A 19,182-nucleotide genomic window follows, 5' to 3' on the forward strand; every position below is an offset into this window, starting at 1 on the left:
AAGCGGATTTTTTTAATAAATAGAGTGATTCAAAAGGAAGGTTTATATGTATAATACATGCATAATATTGTACAGAAACATTGATAAATTTAGAGGTTTCTAATGTGATGTTGTAAATAAACACAGTTTTTTGCGTTTACATTGCATACGTTGGCTGAACCCCACGAGATAAATCAAAATAATGTACTACAGTATTGTATATCTTAAAAAGGTCAACAAAAAAGTTTGCGATGGTATATGTCTATCTCTTAAGGATTACCCACAATAACCCGTTTTTATTGTTTACATTTTACGGAAAAAAATAGGTTATTTACGAAGTGATTTCAGGCAATACAGCATTAATTTTTATCCAATTAAGTACCTTAAATACATTGTTCATTTAATATAGATCAAAAATGGCCCTGTACAGCATGTAATTTATATGAATATTTTCGAAGATATTACAGATTTAAAATACACGGTCATAGTAGTTGCGTCGGTACCGGCCGAGTTGAGGGGGGGGGGGGCGGAGCTATTTAGTATCAGCATTGCACCCGTACGAAGCCGGGGCGGGTCATCGGTTATTCTTTACAATAAAAATTAAAGGAAAGTGTAAAGTGCTATACTTTTAAAATATTTCTAATAAAAGCTTTTATTCTTATTTAAATTACAGTGTTTTCGATTTTTAGTCACTTAATATTGGGTACCATAAAATAAAAGTTATTTGTTGGGCGTTCCGTTATCTTAAAAGTTTAGGAGCCTCTGCCTTAGACAGCTTAGCTTCGATATTCTAGCCATGAAGATGGTAAATACATTTAAGTTTGGATCCTTTACGGTGTAGATAAAGAAACTCAAATAATAAAGGGCACAAAAGAAATCAAACTTACGCTTTCTTTCACATAAAAATAAGTATAATAACAAAAAAGAATTTAAAATAATCGTTAATCATATTCCGTTCCCGTGAAGCTAGTACACGATGTAGACGCTGTTGTTGTTGTATATGAAGACAATGAAGAATTTCGCTGTTTACTGAAACATTTAAAACATATTGATAAGGATTTGTATAATTTAAGTATTCATTATGTTTAGAGTTCTTGAAACTGATAGAAATTGACTTCTGACTACCCTTCTTCTAAATAGCGAATGTAACGAACACACCCAATATATTTTATCTATTTTTTTTTTTTTATTCTTTTTTTTCAGTGGAATTTCGCGGCTCACTTTTGGCCGCAACAGAATATCAGTGTTTTGCTCTTTTTAGAGCAAAGCAATAAGCTGAGTTATGGCCATTTTGTATTACTGTGACACACGCATGAAGAAAAAAAAAATCTTACTAATTTTATGCATTTTGTTTTTATTTTTTATTTTTGTACATTTATCTTTTTTTTATCTTTTTTCACTGTACATTTGTGTCTGTTGCTGTTTGTGTGCTGTAAGTAATGCAAATAAATTATTTATCTATCTATCTATCTATATCTCTATACAGGAATATCTAATTTCGAACTAAGCAATATTTATACTAAAATTAATAGATAATTGATAGACATAAATAGTTTTTTTGTAAATACACATGTATAAGTAGATATAGTTAATTTTAAACTTTCACGTTGTTTACACATGTTTTAAATATACGATTAGAACTTAACGCGATGAAAATTTTTTGCGTACTGTTTTACCCATAATGCTCCCCATGCGTTGCCATTCTTGAGGGTTAAGGAGTCATGCCTCTGTACCCTGTGAATTCACGGCCATTCAACTGTTTCACGGTCAAAACACAAATCGAACAGAGGTACCTAAACAAACTACTTTTGTACAAATTCTCCCTCTGGCGAATCGGTTATTATAATATTTACCTTTTTGATGCTTTACGCTTTTGTCGCGTTTTCTTAAGTGGCTTTTTTCTTTTTGAATCGTTGTCTCGATGTGACTTCTTGTCATCTTCTTGCACATTATCTTCTTCATCACATTTAGTCTTCATCTGTCGTCGCTGTCTCTCTTTGTACACTTCGCATGAGTCTTTTGGGACTACTTTCCAAGCGCCCTTGCCATTAGTACGTTGATTTTTCTATGAATTTAAAAATATTGTTATATAAAAATAATATTAATATAACATTTTACAATATGGATATCAGACAAATGTCTATCATTTATATGTATAGATACTTAATTTTTTTTCCAAATACCACATATAATAAATAGAATATATTCAGACTAATAAAAACAGTTAACTACCTACAGTTTGCTACCTTTGTAGTATAAAAAAGAAGTCATATTCATGAATACTTGTGCTTGTATTGCGCAGAAATAAAACCCGCGACAGTTGAAAAATAAACTGTTATAATACCAAGGTCCCTTTAAGACCAGTACTACTAATAAATGTAAAGTGTAACGCGAGTGCGTAATCAGTTTATACGCAGTTTGCCAACTTATTCGTTTTGCAAACACAATTCGCCGGAGGGAAAGGGATTATTAGTAATAGAGACTGAGAATCCCATTGTTAGCAATATAACCAACCAGGTCGAACTCCTCGCGGTTCCCCCTGGAAACTATCATGGTTAATTCCTGATGAATTTATCATGATGGGCTAACTGGCCTGTTTTCATCTATCATCATCTATCTATCTATCATCTATCACTCTTCACTGGTGCTCCGCCAGCATATCCCATTAGCGCAGGCGGAGTTACCGTTACCATACCATTTTCACCCATAAAAAAAAACACAATTCGCCAATAATTTAGCCGTCAGCTACTGTTATTTAAAATTTTACCGTCTCTCATTTTTGCCCCAGATACTCCCCGAGTCCCAATTATTATTTTTTACTCTTGTAACTAACACGAACACGAAGAACTTCATTAATATTTTCAAGGTCCAAAGTGGAAATGCCATGAGTTGAGCCAAAATTATATTTTCTTTTATGTGTATATTTATTTTTTCTATTATTCTTACGTTTGCGTGTTTTCTTTCGTATATTAAATTGACGCGACAATCGCATTTTTTTGCCTAAATAAATATAAGTTAAAATGATTAGTTATCAATAATATTAGAATTTTGATTTGTGTCATTAACATTAATATTTTATTAAAATCCACTTTATATATAGAAAAAGAATATTTCCAAGTATCTTTAATCTATGATTTCAAGAGAGAAACATAAATTGAGAATAATACTTGAGATACTGAGTCTCACATTTATAAAATTTACGAATTTATAAATTTATGGATGTTTTAACAAATGGGTAATAAGTGCAACAGCACTTTATACTAAGACAGTACAGATTAAGAAAGAGTTATCGTCTCGCGAACGCATATTATTATAATGAAACAACAAAACGCAATTTGTCATATGACTGAAATAAGCAGTGCTACCAACCTCACAAACTCCTCCTCCATTTTGGGGCAGCTGATGTTTGTTTGAGAAATTAAAATATCTAAAATATCTCTGATATTCATCTAAAATGGGTGCCTCGTTTGTTCCCATCACTGTTTTCACCGTTTTATGGGGCATAGTTGGTATAGTATGCCCCTTCTTCGTGCCTAAAGGCCCAAATAGGGGGTAAGTGTTTGACATGTTTCTTGTCGTAAATATAGGATCGTTTTCCTTAATTAATCGTATTATTTAATTATATTTTTCAGGATTACTCAAGTGGTGTTAATGCTGACTGCGGCTACGTGTTGGTTATTGTAAGTATCTATGTTAAATATGCTTTAAAATGACTAGTATATGACCTCTATGAATCATCTTAAGAGAGCTAGTGTTAGATTCATATAATGGAGTGTGCTCTTATTACTAATTAGCTATTTGCTCCATCTTTGACTGCATCAATCAATGTATAAAGTATCCTATTTGTTAAGTTAGGATATAACCTATCCATGTACCAAATTTCATTCAAAACCGTTCAGTCATTTAAGCATAATTTAGTAACAAATATCTTTATTAATTATGAACTATCTACTCTAACTTAATATTTCATTTATATTCATACTTATTTAAATTCATGGCATTGGTTTCCCCACATTATTTATAATATTAGTTGCATGTAAGTGAATTTGCTTATTTATATGTAGTGTCTTGTACGGATCAGTGAAAAATTATAAAATTCTGTTAAATAGGTATATATTGAGTACAGCAGTAGAATAAAGAACAATGATTAAATGAGATGAAACAATTATGGAAAAAAAAATCATTTATGTGGCCAATAATTTTGCAAATATTATCATGTATACATGTAGAACAGAATTTTAACGAACATACTGTGATTGTCATTTCTGACAACCACTCATTTCTGACAATTGTTAGATAGATAAACACTGAGCTGTTTATGATATGCGTAAATTAACAAATGTGTTCATACAATCAAATTAATTACACTTTTTCAAATATAAAATAAAAGATAAATATGAAAATATGTTTTCTCCACATGTGTCGCAGTAACCCAAACAGGCCACAGCTCAGTGATAGTTTTGTTTAAAAGCAAAGCACTGAATTTCAGATGGAAACTGATTGTTTTTCAGAAAGGATGTATGGGGCTTTGCAAATAGTGTTATAAATCCAAATGTTTAAATTATTAGACAAATAAAAACTATAATTTACTTAGAAGCTACCTTCAAACAAAATCTCTCAGATTTATTCTAAATAGCTTTTTCATGCAGCTATTTCTTCTTTTTTTTTTTAAATGTTTTCCATCATAGAGAAAACAGTGACTTTCTGCCAATGTCAGGGTTGGAGAAGACTCAGTGTAATTCATATATTATGACGTTTTCCAGTAATGTAGATATGTCATTCAGTGGAGTTCTCTGGAAGGGAGGACAACACGAGATATGTTATTCGGCCATTTAAAAATTTGTTTTCTTTGACAACTCGGTCAATAAACTGCATTCACCCTAACATTTGTTTGACACATAGTATTTCAATCATCATCATCATCATCATCATCATCATATGAGCTGTTAACCATGCACTACTGAACATAGATCTCCCCTAATTGGGGTTGCCAGAATTTCAATGGATGGATGAATGGAGAAAGAGTGATCTCAATTATGACTAAACTAGTTATTTTAATCAAAAAACTAAATTACTTAACAAATTTTGATAAAATTTCTATTAAACCGATCTGTAAATGTACACTTTATCCTTTATGATAAAAAGAATTATTTTTGTGAAAAGTTGGTTGAAAAGTGGTGACAATCTACTAACCAGTGTTATTAAAAGTATTATAGGCACCGTAGAACCCTCTAAAAATTATTTTACTCATAGTGTATTCTATCTGCCAGTTTTAAATTGGGATGAGAGTATAATATTCATTCTCTGTAATTTTACTGCCATATCCCTTTTTATATAAATATATATACATATGTAACAGATAAAAGTCACTATTTCCTATTTCCAACAAGTTTTGTTATATATATCAAAAATTCTTTTTTCAAAAACTACTAAATTTTTCTTAAATCTATTTTTAATGTTGGTAACAAAATACACAAAAAGTAAAGAAAGTTCTATTTTCAAAACTTATTGTCTTTGGTACCAAAAACTAATATACATAATTTCTTTTTAATGTTTACAGCTGGCTATGTGCATACATGGCGCAAATGAACCCTCTCATCGGGCCTAGACTCACCTCGGAGACACTTATCTGGATTGCCCGCACATGGGTAAGTATCTATCTACAAGATTCATACTATATACCATATAAAACCATCATTTTAAATATGTCAGAGCCTTTAGGCCAGATCTATAGCAGAATGCCAGTCTTGATTGACACCACTAGTCCACTCTCAATCTGATCTTGGTCTAATATAATATTATTACATAAGAAATAGTGTATGTATTTACATGACAATCCAGTCCTATGCATTTTTTTATGCAGCTTAGAATGGCAAACAAGCTGATGGCCCACCTGATGGAAAGTGGTAACTGTCGCCTATAGACATGAGCATTGCAGTCATGATCAATCTTCAACTGTTTCTAGGGGAGATCCAGCCTTAGTAATGGTAGCTTAGGAACTCTAGAATTTATTACTGTTTACCATCAGATGCTTGTCTGTCACCTTTGTGGTATAAAAAAAATCATATAGTAAAAATTCATAGCTGAAAGAAAGAATATCCGTTCCTCAAGCTAGGGTACCCTGTGTTATGAGGTACCAGGCGACTAACGTCTCCAGTCCCAACCCACAAAACTCAGATTCGAACCAATTCAGAATAATTTGTTTTCTAAATTGGCGAGACTGGGAATTGAACACAGGTAAAATGACGAATCAGTAGTTGATTTCCACTTGGTCTCATATTAATTTTGTAAAAATTGTAAAGCAAATTCTATCTTCTTCTATTGTCCTATCTTTTTCTTCTACATACATACATACATATCTATCACTCCCATTAGGGTAGGCAGATACATGGGAACTCCAAATGCTTCGATTCAAACAAGCCTCTTTCGCGGGGTTACGGATTTTTTAAATTCTATATAAGTATAAAAATATACTTTTAATGCTATATAAGTACACACACACACATATATATATATATATATATATATATATATATATATATATATATATATATATATATATATATAATAATAATATATATATATAATAATAATAATAATAATAAAGCCTTTATTCTCTGACATTTTTACTTTAACTTATATACTACTTATTACTAAGGTAGCTTTCTAGCAACCATTATGTTAGTCAGGTTGTCTGTCGACATAGGCCTCCCCCAACTGTTTCCACTTTCCCCTATCCCTAGTTGACTTTCTCCATCCTTTAGGTAAATCGTCCTCCCATCTTTTGATTTGTCCTCCTCGTTGTCTTTTCCCATTTCTAGGATACCATTCTATTATATCCTTCGTCCATTTTTCTTTGTTGGTTCTCATTATATGTCCAGTCCAATTCCATTTAAGTTTTCTTATTTTTTGTAAAACGTCATTGATCTTTGTTTTTTTTCTTATTTTTGAAGTTGTCCATCGATCTCTTAGTCTGATGTTTAACATACTTCGTTCCATGTTGCGTTGACAAACTACAAGTTTTTGGGTATCTTTGTTCTTAGCAGGCCAAGTTTGACATCCATATGTAAGACATGGTAGAATACATGTGTTATATAGTTTGCTTTTTATTGCCATAGGAATTTCTTCATTTTTAACTATTTCGTTTAAAGACCAGTACCGTTTCCAAGTGTTACTTATTCTTCTATCTATTTCTTTAGAATACTGGTCTTTTATCGAAATTAGTTGCCCCAAATATATATATTCATCTACATATTCTATGACTTCTTGTCCTATTCTTATATTGACCCTTTCAGTATTCGTCATTACTTTAGTTTTCGTTGGATTCATAGATAAACCTGCTTTCTTGCTTTCTAAATCTAATTGTTGGAGCATATTCTGTAGTATCCCTGGTTTCGTTGCAAAAATCACAATATCATCGGCAAATCTTAAGTTATTTAGGTTTTCTCCATTAATATTAATTCCAAAATGTTCCCAGTCTAAATTCCTAAATATATATATATATATATATATATACCGATTTGAACATTTCTATTATTGTTTTGTTTATTATAGTACAGAGGTGGTTTAAAAGACAAAAGGTCTCTTAAAATCGTTAATTTTGTATGGGATTCGCTACTTCGGATTACTTTTAATAGATGGCGTTGTAGGTGATACGAAGTTTAATATACCATTTAATCTAATCATAAATACAGTTTTGCTATTGAAGCCCCACCATTCTATTTTGTAGAGGGAAAGTTAATTCTGTTACGCTGTATTTATTTTATTTATTTTTTAATGAGGCACACATAACAAATTATAACCATGTTAGGTTTATATATAGGTAATTATGGTTTTTATACTAGGTTACAATTCAAAAATATGTGCACACAACATACATTTACACATAACATTTCAATTTCGACAGATGGAAAACAATAATTAGTAAACAGCTGTACTGTATATAACATTATATATAATTTACATTAAATGAAATTTATACCATAAAACTATCACCACACAAGAAAAACAGCCCAGCCATCCTAAACATGAACTACATCACTAAATACTAACTAAAGACACCCACGGGGAAGGTAGTGGTGGCTTGTTCTATGACGGGACCACACGGCAAAAATAATAAGAAAATGGGAAAAAATTAAAATAAATTAAAAGTGGAAAATATTAAGTTTGCAGAGTTTCCATATTACTTTGTGACAATCGTTCGCAGCATCACGATGTCCTCGGTTAAATTTTTTAAACAGTATTAATTGTGTAACTAAATACGCTCTCAAAATACTTTGTTCTACTTAATTTGTTTGTAAGTATAAAATTATGCAAACATACATTTCTATTCGAGTTTAAATTCCGCTTACAAATTAGGTGTTCACAGGATTTTTTTATAGATGAAAATGCTATGTTAACCTCGCCTGCGCTTTAGGATATACGCTGGTGAGGCACCAGTGAATAGTGATGATAGATGGAGATGAATTCAGATCAAACGAAAATTGCATTCCTTTGATTTCTGTAAATCTTTATTTATTTATTTATTCATTAGTACAAATATGTGTACATGGCGGACTTAATGCTAAAAGCATTCTCTTCCAGTCAACTGTAGGGAAGTGTCAGAATACTCGAATGCTGTACTAATCTTCACTTTGATAAGTTATGTTTTAAGTTTAAATTATTATTTTTATTATTTTTATATGAAATCTAAAAAATAATAAAAATAAATATTATAGTAAAGAAAAGAGGAAAATTATTAACGAACGAACATCAAAAATCGTCGGTGCTGCCTCTTCAGAGCGATTCAGGAACTAAAAATTGCAATATTTAATAATTATGTATGATATCTCTTGCTTACTTGATCGTTAGTGGCACTATTTCACAAAGAGTAATTTAAGATTGAGTTTCACAAAAAATACGTCAATTTTGTGTGCCACAACCAGTTAATTAACCTACCTGTAGTACCTGAAAGCTTGTATGCCATTATATGGAAAAATGAACGTAAAAGGATATAATATAATATCGCCGTGTATTCAATGCATGATAATGGAATGGTAACCCCGCCTGCGCTTTCGGTATACACTGACGGGGCACTAGTGACTGATGATAGGTGAGGATGAAAAGGCAGGTCAGTTAGCGTATCGTGATGAATACACCTGGAATTCAGCACGATGGTTTCCACGGGGAACCACGGATAGGTCCTGATAGGGTATATCGCTAACAATGAGACTGGTAGTTAGCGTTACTAACAATCCATTTCCCCCCAATATCGTCGTGTAGATCCCGGCTTAGAATGAACTTAGCTTACTCTCCAATGTGTGTCGTAAGAGCCGACTAAAGGAAATTAACAGTGGGGGGGATAGGAATTGTTAACAATGGAGTTTGACAGCCCCATTGCTAGCAATAAACCTTATTATGTCGACCTTCACGTGGTTCCCCCTGGAAACCATCGTGAATAATACTTGTTGAATTCGTCACGATGGGCTAACTGACCTGCTTCATCCTCACCTATCATCCTTCACTGGTGCACCGCCAGCGTATCCCGTTAGCGCAGGCGGGGTTACCATTCCATTATCATCCATTTTTAATGGATGATAATGGAACTTGAAACTTAATGGTAGGATGATAGGCAGCAACGTCTCTCTTAAAACATCACAAAAAGTCCAACTGCGGTCGCCAACCCGCCCGTCAAACGTGGCGGAAACGTTTGGTGGACGAGACTTATGTTCAACAGTAGACAGTTAAGGGCAGATGTGATGATGATGATGATGAAGTAGGATATAGAGATTTCACTTTCAATAGAAATAGACATCCACGACAATGATTATTTGTCGATTACAGAAAGTTGGCTGCGTTTCGTTAATGCTAATTGAGTACAATGTGATCATCAAGGTCACAATTGCGTCGCATTATACTCTGAATATAATTCCGTCTTTCTCGCACTCCACTGAATCAGTGGAGATGGCAATAGAATGCATAGGGTTGGCAGTTTGGAAAAGTTGACGGAATAGTCTATCAATGAATGGATTAATGTTTTATTATTTATTGAACAGTTGTAACTTGATCAGAGAGCGAATAATAGTGTTGTGACGGTCCTAAGATCGAATTCCAGCTTCATTTGCTTGATTATTTTATTATATTTGTTACGTCATAACTTCGTTAGTTGTATAAATCGATTTGGGAAATTCTTTAAAAAAAAAAAACTACAATTGTGACAAAACTATGTAGTTATTTTAAACTAAACTACCGAATCAATATTAATAAAATTTCTTTAGTTTTTCGTTTCGATTAAAATTATTTATCTTTTAACCTTACAGATAAAAATAGAATTTTTCAAAATAGCTTTAGAATTGGCGGAGTTATGAAGTAACAAACATGAAAATTGCCATTGAATTAAGAATTTCACCTTTTGATGTTGGTTTAACCCGATTTCAAAAAAGAGGTTCTCAAATCGATGGTTCTTTTTGTTGTTCTTGTAATTGTATTTTATTCTTTGTTTGGGTTAGGAAATTATTTTTTTATCTAAAAGGATATACTTTTAAACTAGTCTCATAAAAAAAATTAACAAAATCGATTCAATACTTTAGTTTTTAAATCAAAATTTGAAATGTTATGCCACGATTGATTTATCGGTATTTTGTTTTTGTTGAACAAAATTTAAAATTATTATTTTTAATTCGATTAAATAATCCATTTCTAGATATAGTTTACCAGAATTTATATAAGGTCACAACTGTGATACTCGCATTTAATTTGTAGCAGTACTTTTTGCCCTATTAACCCTTTTAGTGCCATTGATTTTTACTCATATCTACTTAAAAATGCCAAAGAAATCTTTGTCGTGTTGATGTCATTTAACCTTGTCTCTAAAAAAACTGTATCTCCTCCAAAAAATATCCAATTTTAATATTTTTATACAGCAAGCTAAACAGCGACTGATTTCACGAGCACTATGACGCTCGTGGCACTTTTAGTTGCATCATCATATTAATTTTTCTCAAATATCTCCCATGTATCGACTAAATTACATTTTTTATATTTGTAAGATTTGAAAGTGTTGGCAACCCTAAACGCACGCGTGTTAGTGTATTGTGCCTATGGCGCGGTAACGTATGCGCTGTCTATAAATAGTGCGGGAGGAGGGCGAGGCGTCTCTCGTGCGAATGTCGCGGCCTCTGCGCCTGCGCCGATAGCGCGCACCGCTGACGCACAGCTGTCATAGAATTGCTAGATACTTTAAAACGTACGCCTTGTCTTTTATATTGGGTAAATTTGAAGTCTGCATTAGCGATACGTTAAACTAAGAATGTACTGTTTTGTCATAGCTGATTTTATAAATGTGTAAATTTGTTTAATTTCTCTTGACACCTTAATGGCTTAACGGATCAGTATGAAATTTTGCATACGGTGATATGGGATAGAGAAGGACATAGCTTACTACTATTTGTCTCGGTCATTTGAGGTCATTCGATTCGAGTTAGTTTCGGTCGGACGAAGTCGCGGTTGAAATTGGGTCCTATAACCTAGGTTCTTCAAACATAACGTAGATAAAAAAAATTAAACCGACTTAAAAAGATAAAACAAAAACCAAATATCTGAAAAAATTCCGAAAAAATGTCAATATGTACGTTTAAAATTTTGACGTATATAATCTCTGTATTCTAAAATATATATAGGATCATTATATATTTTGATATAATAAAATAACCTCTTTTGTAGACTTAAAATGAATGATTGAAAACACATTATTGTTCTCTTTAAAGAATAATCAGAATCTACCAGAGGGAGACTTTGTACGAAAGTCAATTGCTTGGGTACCTCTGTCCCATTCGTGTTTTAACCGTGAAGCAGCTGTGTTTCGGTTTGACGGGTGGGACATGGCAGTGAATTTACAGGGTACAGAGGAATAACACCTGACTCCTCAAGAATGGTACCGCATGGGGGTATCATGAGTGAAACAGTATACTCTGTTATATCCATGGTACTGCTCATGTCTATAGGCGACGGTTATCACCTTCTATCAGGTGGGCCGTCAGCTTGTTTGCCATTCTAAGTTGTATAAAAAAATACAGATAGTTAAAGATTAACAATATGTACATAAACAAAATGAATAATTAATTGTATAAACTTAATTAAATAAAGCAAGATAAAGAAGCAATAGTGGGCGTCCTTATCGCTAAATAGCGATCTCTTCCAGGCAACCTTAATATTATTATTATTTCAGCCGTCGTCCGCTGCTGAACATAAGCCTTCCCCATAAGAGGAGTTTTGCCAGTAGTTGCCATACTTGGCAGACGGGTTGGCAACCGCAGTTAGGCTTTTAAAGATGTTTTCATAGAGATGCTGCTGCCCATCTCTCCACCATAAGCTTCCTTAGTCGCCTCTTACGACACCCAAAGGGAAAGGAAGGAGTGGCCCATTCTATGCCGGGACCAACACGGCTTTAGACAAAGAGGAATAATTAAAATTGTGTCTGGTCAAGGCGTAACAGAAAAATAATAGGACTAAAAAAGGGAGAAAAAAGGGACTAAATATTTAATTGTTTATAATTACTCCTCTCCATCCAAAGGTTGCCTGCATGAGATCGCTTTTAGCGATAAGGCCGCCCATTGTTTTCTCACTGTGAACATTTTTTCTAATTGTTTGTATCTATAATAAGTTTACTATTGTAATCTTTTGGAGGAAACAATAAAGAGTATCTATCTATCTAAAGATAAATTGAAATGTAGTATAAATAATAATTTAATTACACATGTTAATTTAGAGATGAGAGCTCTGAGAAGTATGTGTGGTATTACATTAAAAGGTAGAGTGAAAAACAGTGCAATTAGAAAGAAGCGTGGAATGAAAGACGATGTAGTGACAAAATTGAAAAGAGAATGTTGCGTTGATTTCTTTTTTATACAACTTAAAATGGCAAACAAGCTGACGGCCCACCTGATGTAAAGTGGTAACCGTCGCCTATAGACATGAGCAGTACCATGGACATAACAGAGTATACTGTTTCGCCCATGATACCCCCCATGCGTTGCCATTCCTGAGGACTCAGGTGTTATTCCTCTGTACCCTGTAAATTCACGCCATATCCCACCCTTTAAACCGAAACACAGCCATGCAAACACAACTGCTTCATAGTAGAAACAAACGGGACAAAGGTACCCAAGAAAACGACTTTTGTACAAAGTCTCCCTCTGGTGAGGGAGACTGTACAAAATTCATTTCATTGTCCATTCGGTGAGGATGCATGAAAGAAGAATTACGAGAGAGATTTATCGAGCAAGAATGAATGGAGATGTCCATAGAGGTCGCTCTAGACGGACATATGTCGACCGAATAGGCGACGTGCTGAAGGAGGGCCAAATTAAAAGTAACTGACGAGCGTGTATGAAAAGATTGACGAATGTGAAGGAAGCAAAGGCTTGTTTGAATCGAATCATTTGACGTTCTATTGTTTCTGCTTACTCTAATTGGAGACAGGCGTGACAGCTATATATGTATGTATGTACATAATAATAATACAAACACCGAAATCATCCTAATCGTTATGTCGGTGAATGGTCTTATCCCAACCAGTCTGGAACATCTCAGACGGTTGGGATTCCGAGGCGGCTTACTCCCGGGAAAGATGCAGAAAGCGGTGCTCTTAGATACTGCCCGCATTGTACGCCGGTTTCTCTCCCTGGGGCCCTGAACCCCGGCCGACTGTGCTTCTGCCGGGGGTTAGTTGCCATCTCCTCTCCTTAAGAGGGGAGATGAGAATTTTTGTATAATACTAATCATGGCCGGCGGTGGTCACTTACCATCAGGTGAGCCGCATGCTCGTTTGCCACATGTGTTGTAAAAAAAAAATAATGATACTTATAGTACTTACATAAATACAGCGTAAAAGTATTTCCTACACATTGTAATAAATGCGCGGGTGACGCTTACTCCGAGTAGTTGGATATTTTTAGCTCGCGTCAAAGAACAAGGTCCATGTTACAAGGCAACGATAGTTTCATGGGTGGTTATTTTAATAGCCATGGTGTTTGGGACATTGTCAGTGCCAGGGTCGGTGCTCATCTACATTTGTCACTAGCGACCCGCCCTGGCTTCGCACGGCCATGGAAAGATAGGTAAAATACAGCCATATCGTCTTTTTTTTTTAATGGGTGAAAATGGTATGGTAACCCCGCCTGCGCTAACGGGATACGCTGGCGGAGCACCAGTGAAGGGTGATCGATGAGAATGAAAACAGGCCAGTTAGCCCATCATATTGAATCCATCAGGAATTAACCATGATAGTTTACAGGGGAAACCGCGAGGAGGTCGACCTGGTCGGGTATATTGCTAGCAATGGGATTCTCAGTCTCCATTACTAACAATCCCTTTCCCCCCACAGCCGTATCGTTGGTAATGTAGCAATCTCTAAATTAATTTAGAAATCAATCGAAGCATTCAATTGGTGTTAATTTTTAGTTAGTACTTCTATTGGACGTGGATTGTTTCATTGTCGTGTCAATTGTTCGTTTCTATACAATTTTAACCGACTTCTGAAAGAAGGAGGTTTCCGATTCGGTTTTTTTTTTTGATGGGTGAAAATGGTATGGTAACAATGGTATATATATGGTATGGTATGGGAACAAATGGGTAGCAATGGGATTCTCAGTCTCCATTACTAACAATCCCTTTCCCCCCTTCCGATTCGGTTGTATTTTTTGTATATTTGTTACCTCGTAACTCCGTCAGTTGTAGACCGATTTGGAATTTTTTTCTTATCCGAGAGGATATATCTGATAGGGTATATTGCTAGCAGTGGGGTTATTGGATCCACATTACTAACAATCCCTTTTCTCCCTTAACGACAATTTACAATAGTTACTAGAAGGAGACTTTGTACAAAAGTCGATTGCTTGGACACCTCTGTTCCATTCGTGTTTCTACCTTGAAGCAGTTGTGTTTGCATGGCTGTGTTTCGGTTTGAAGGGTGGGATATGGCGTGAATTTACCGGGTACAGAGGAATAACACCTGAGTCCTCAGGAATGGCAACGCGTGGGGGGTATCATGGGCGAAACAGTATATTCTGTTATGTCCATGATACTGCTCATGTCTATAGGCGACGGTTACCACTTTCCATTAGGTGGGCCATCAGCTTGTTTGCCATTCTAAGTTGCATAAAAAAAATTCTGGATACCTTTTTAGTGTCCATTGCAGAAAAAAAAAACTTCTGACAAATTTATTTTTTTAAATTTTGAACAAGAATTATTTATATTTAACCTTGATTTATTTCACCAATAAAAAAAATCATGCAAAGAAGGGTTAAAAATACGCAACGACTCTCAAATACGTGTGCCACATATGCTAGTATTCTTGCCAAGTTATGTTACCAAAGTACGCACTTCATTGTTGGCTGGCAGGCGAGTACTGGTGGCTTCCTTAAATTATGGCAATGCGACAATGTTACTCCTTTTGGCAATTGTTTCGTGCAGTCGACTGCAGTTCATTTAAAAATTGTTTTATTCTATACTAGTGATTCGGCCAGGATTTTCACGGGTAGATAGTATTTTCTAAAATAATATGTAGTTTATAAGGTGAAAGAGTTTTTAAAATCGAATCAGTAGGTTTTGAATTGATGGAGATAAAAAAATTTACGAATTAAAAAAAATGTCTAATTAAAAAAAAATTAAATAATAATAATGTTTTACCACACAAGCATAACATTGATACTGGGCAGGCAACATAACACATCTAAATGATACTTAATACATCGGGGGGGGGGGGTATTATTAGTAATGGGGTCTAATTGACCTATTGCCAGCAATACACCCTATCAGGTCGGCCTCCATGTAGTTCCCCCTGGAAACCATCGTGGTTAATGGAATTCGTCACGATGGGCTAACTGGCCTGCTTTCCGGGCGGAAGTGATTGTTACTAATGCGGCCCACAAATCCCATTGCTAGCAATATACCCTGTCAGGTCGACCTCCACGTGGTTCCCCCTAGAAACAATCGTGAACAATTCTTGTTGAATACGTCACGATGGGCTAACTGACCTGCTTCATCCTCACCTATAATGCTCCACTGGTGCCCCGCCGGTGTATACCGATAGCGCGATTAAAAAAAAAAACTGACCTGCTTTCATCGTCACCTATCATCCCTCACTGGTGCCCCGCCAGTATATACCGATAGCGCACACGGGGTTACCATTCCATTATCACCCATTAAAAAAATACACATTAAAGGACATGTACATAACATTTTTAATATTTTAAATAAAGAATTCTTCTTTTGTTTATTCAATGAACAGGATTGTCGATCATCCAAATTAATATGAGACCATTATCATGTTTTTTTTTATTTATATTTTTTTATTCAACTTAAAATGACAAGCTAACGGCTCACCTGATGGAAAGTGGTAACCGTCGCCTATAGACATGAGCAGTACCGTGGACATAACAGAGTATTCTGTTTCGCTCATGATACCCCCCATACGTTGCCATTCCTGAGGACTCTTGTGTTATTCCTCTGTACCCTATAAATTTACTGCCATATCCCACCCTTCAAACCGAAACACAGCCATGCGAACACAACTGCTTCACGGTAGAAACACGAATGGGACAGAGGTGTTTCGAGCAAACGATTTTTGTATCAAGTCTCCCTCTGGTAAATGTTATGTCGCTGATTTTAATTTTAAATAATTTCAGACATTTAATATGTTTTTTTTTTGTTGCAGGGCGAACCCTACTAATAAGTGGAGGGGAATTAAATCCTGTTTATATCGCAGTAAGATGTTGAACCTTGGTGTTGTCGATGCGTTATTGAATATAAGTTGCAATTGTAAAAAGTAAACATTATGGTGTGGCCAACAACGAAATTATGCAATTTTTATGTTTAAGAATGCTACCAAATTACGTTGCTGGCCATACCAACGGAGTATAGAATTTAATATTTCAGATACTCGTTAATTACCTACCATTTTGAATATAAACTTGGCAATCTGAAAATAATCTATCATCTTTAGAAATATTAAAAAGAAATCCGATAGGGCCGTGAATTTAAATAAAATAAATTTTCTCACCTCTTTGTAATCGATTTGTAACTGGCCATTTACGAACTTTTAGCGGGAAACTTGTTCTAAATTCAAATAAAGGGGAAAAATATTAAGAATAATAAAACCATTTCTTTTTTTTTTTTACTTGCAATAAGTAACTATGTACAAGTTTATTAGAGCGGGAGTCTTATTTATTTCTAACGTAAGAAAGAATCATTCCAATGTTAACATCCATTTAAAGCTGTCTAATGAGTATTTATTTACCTACCTTATTGTAAAACATTGTAATTGTAGATAAAATATTTTAATTTCAATAAAGTTATTTGAGTTACGTTAGATTTTGTTTTATTTTCTCACATATGTATAGTGTTTTTCAACCATAGACTTTTTTTATACAACTTAGAATGACAAACAAGCTGACGGCCCACCTGATGGAAAGTGGTAATCGTCGCCTATAGACATGAGCAGTACCATGGACACAACAGAGTACATATACTGTTTCGCCCATGATACACCCCATGCGTTGCCATTCCTAAGGGCTCAGGTGTTATTCCTCTGTACCCAGTAAATTCACGCCATATCCCACCCTTCAAACCGAAACACAGCCATGCAAACACAACTGCTTCATGGTTGAAACACGAATGGAACAGAGGTACCCAAGCAATCGACTTTTGTACAAAGTCTCCCTTTGGTAGTAGTAAAACGTGTTTTTTTTTTTATTGGATGATAATGGAATGGTGACCACGCCTGCGCTAACGGTATACGCTGGTGTCCCACCAGTGAGGGATGACAGGTGAAAATGAAAAAGCAGGTCAGTTACCCCATCGTAATGAATACATCTCGAATTCAGCACGATGGTTTCCAAGGGGAACCACGTGGAAGTCGACCTGACAGTATATTGCTAGCAATGGGACTGGTAGTCCGCTGCCGCCGTATTGGCAAATAGGTAATGCAAACACAAAAACGAGATAAGAACATGATTACACTAGTGTGCGTGTTTTGTAAAATTGGACACGTGACAGATCTGAATTTACAGGGTACAGAGGCATAACACCTAAGTCATCAGGAATGGCAACGCATAGGGGGTATCATGAACGAAACAGTATACTCTGTTATGTCCATGGTACTGCTCATATCTAAAGGCGACGGTTACCACTTTTCATCAGGTGGGCCGTCAGCTTGTTTGCCATTCTAAGTTGCATATAAAAAAAACATTAAGTTACGTAGAAATAGACTATCGTTTACCTTCATGCCAAAGTAGGTAAACTATGAATTGAACAGTATATTTTCATACGCAAAAATTTTTATTTCAGATTCGAATTATCTTTATTCAAATTTATTTAAATCAAAGAACAATTGTTCTTAGATTCAAATAAACTTTTTTTTTTTATACAACTTAGTTCACAAACTTAATTTAAAACTTGTTCACAAGGTCTTTTAAATCGTATTTTTTTTTTATTCTACTGAAGAAAAGGACAAAGGTATGTTTTACATTTTGCCGAATACTATATATAAGATTAGGGTAGGCGCGTACAAAACCATACTTAAGGTTGCGCCTTCCTTAAGACAAGATTTTCTTAGATTAACACCTACGTAAAATGGAAAGACTGTTAGACAGTACGTTATTCTAAGTCTATGGCTAGACATATACCCATAGATATTCATGGTTATACCTGGGGGAAGGGATTATTAGTAATGGGGAGGTTAGTCCCATTGCTATCCATATACCTTTCATGTCGACTTTCACACGTTCCCTCTGAAAACTATAGTCACTAATTTATCGTTGAATTCGTCACAATGGGCTAACTGACCTACCTTTTCATCCTTACCAATCCGTCACTGGTGCCCGCCAATGTATAGCCTATAGCCCAGTTTCATTATGGCGTGCTTGTAATTTTCTTTTTTTTTTTATTTATATGATTTGTTACAGCCTATTATTTAATATTATTTTTTTATATATTAATATTATTACTAACAATACTGTATATATATTAGGAATATGGAAATAAATAAAAGGCTTTATTATTATTATTATTATTATTATTTAATATTCATGTTTATAGACTATCATTACCAATTTCCATTAGGTCAGTCTTTTTTTTTCTTTAGTTTACGATCAAGGAAGGCAAAAGTCTTCATTTAATTGCTCTGTTACACCCGTTTCCCGGTAGTCAGATAAAAAAAATCACAGC

At 34.6% G+C, this 19,182-nt stretch overlaps 2 protein-coding genes across 2 annotated transcripts; one reads left to right on the forward strand and one right to left on the reverse strand.

Annotated features, from left to right (window-relative positions):
- Positions 1-920: 920 nt before the first annotated feature.
- On the reverse strand, positions 921-3,031 carry LOC116413146 (uncharacterized). The gene is made up of 3 exons (XM_031910504.2): positions 2,813-3,031; positions 1,833-2,044; positions 921-1,008 (listed from the first exon to the last, which is right to left on the reverse strand). Exons 1-3 carry the CDS (start codon positions 2,969-2,971, stop codon positions 921-923), a joined length of 459 nt encoding a protein of 152 aa, XP_031766364.2. The 5' UTR covers positions 2,972-3,031.
- A 285-nt stretch (positions 3,032-3,316) lies between these two features.
- LOC113510110 (V-type proton ATPase subunit e 2-like) lies at positions 3,317-17,326 on the forward strand. Its single transcript, XM_026893528.3, has 4 exons — positions 3,317-3,531; positions 3,612-3,659; positions 5,540-5,627; positions 16,673-17,326. The coding sequence occupies exons 1-4, from the start codon at positions 3,434-3,436 to the stop codon at positions 16,685-16,687; spliced, it is 249 nt and encodes an 82-aa protein (XP_026749329.1). The 5' UTR covers positions 3,317-3,433; the 3' UTR covers positions 16,688-17,326.
- The last annotated feature ends 1,856 nt before the right edge of the window (positions 17,327-19,182 follow it).

Source organism: Galleria mellonella, unplaced genomic scaffold (genome assembly GCF_026898425.1).
Source record: "Galleria mellonella isolate WM207_F2 unplaced genomic scaffold, CSIRO_AGI_GalMel_v1 utg121, whole genome shotgun sequence".
Taxonomy (NCBI): Eukaryota; Metazoa; Arthropoda; class Insecta; order Lepidoptera; family Pyralidae; genus Galleria; species Galleria mellonella.

Bases quoted from the DNA above. Each gene is read 5' to 3' on its own strand.
- LOC116413146 (XM_031910504.2), bottom strand. From the start codon at position 2,971: ATGCGATTGTCGCGTCAATTTAATATACGAAAGAAAACACGCAAACGT. The intron at 2,045-2,812 runs GTTAGTTACAAG...TTAAATTCATAG, and splicing joins ATGAAGTTCTTCGTGTTCGT to AAAAATCAACGTACTAATGG. The intron at 1,009-1,832 runs GTAAATATTATA...TAAATGTTTCAG, and splicing joins AAGCGTAAAGCATCAAAAAG to TAAACAGCGAAATTCTTCAT.
- LOC113510110 (XM_026893528.3), top strand. From the start codon at position 3,434: ATGGGTGCCTCGTTTGTTCCCATCACTGTTTTCACCGTTTTATGGGGC. The intron at 3,532-3,611 runs GTAAGTGTTTGA...TATATTTTTCAG, and splicing joins CCTAAAGGCCCAAATAGGGG to GATTACTCAAGTGGTGTTAA. The intron at 3,660-5,539 runs GTAAGTATCTAT...TAATGTTTACAG, and splicing joins GCGGCTACGTGTTGGTTATT to CTGGCTATGTGCATACATGG.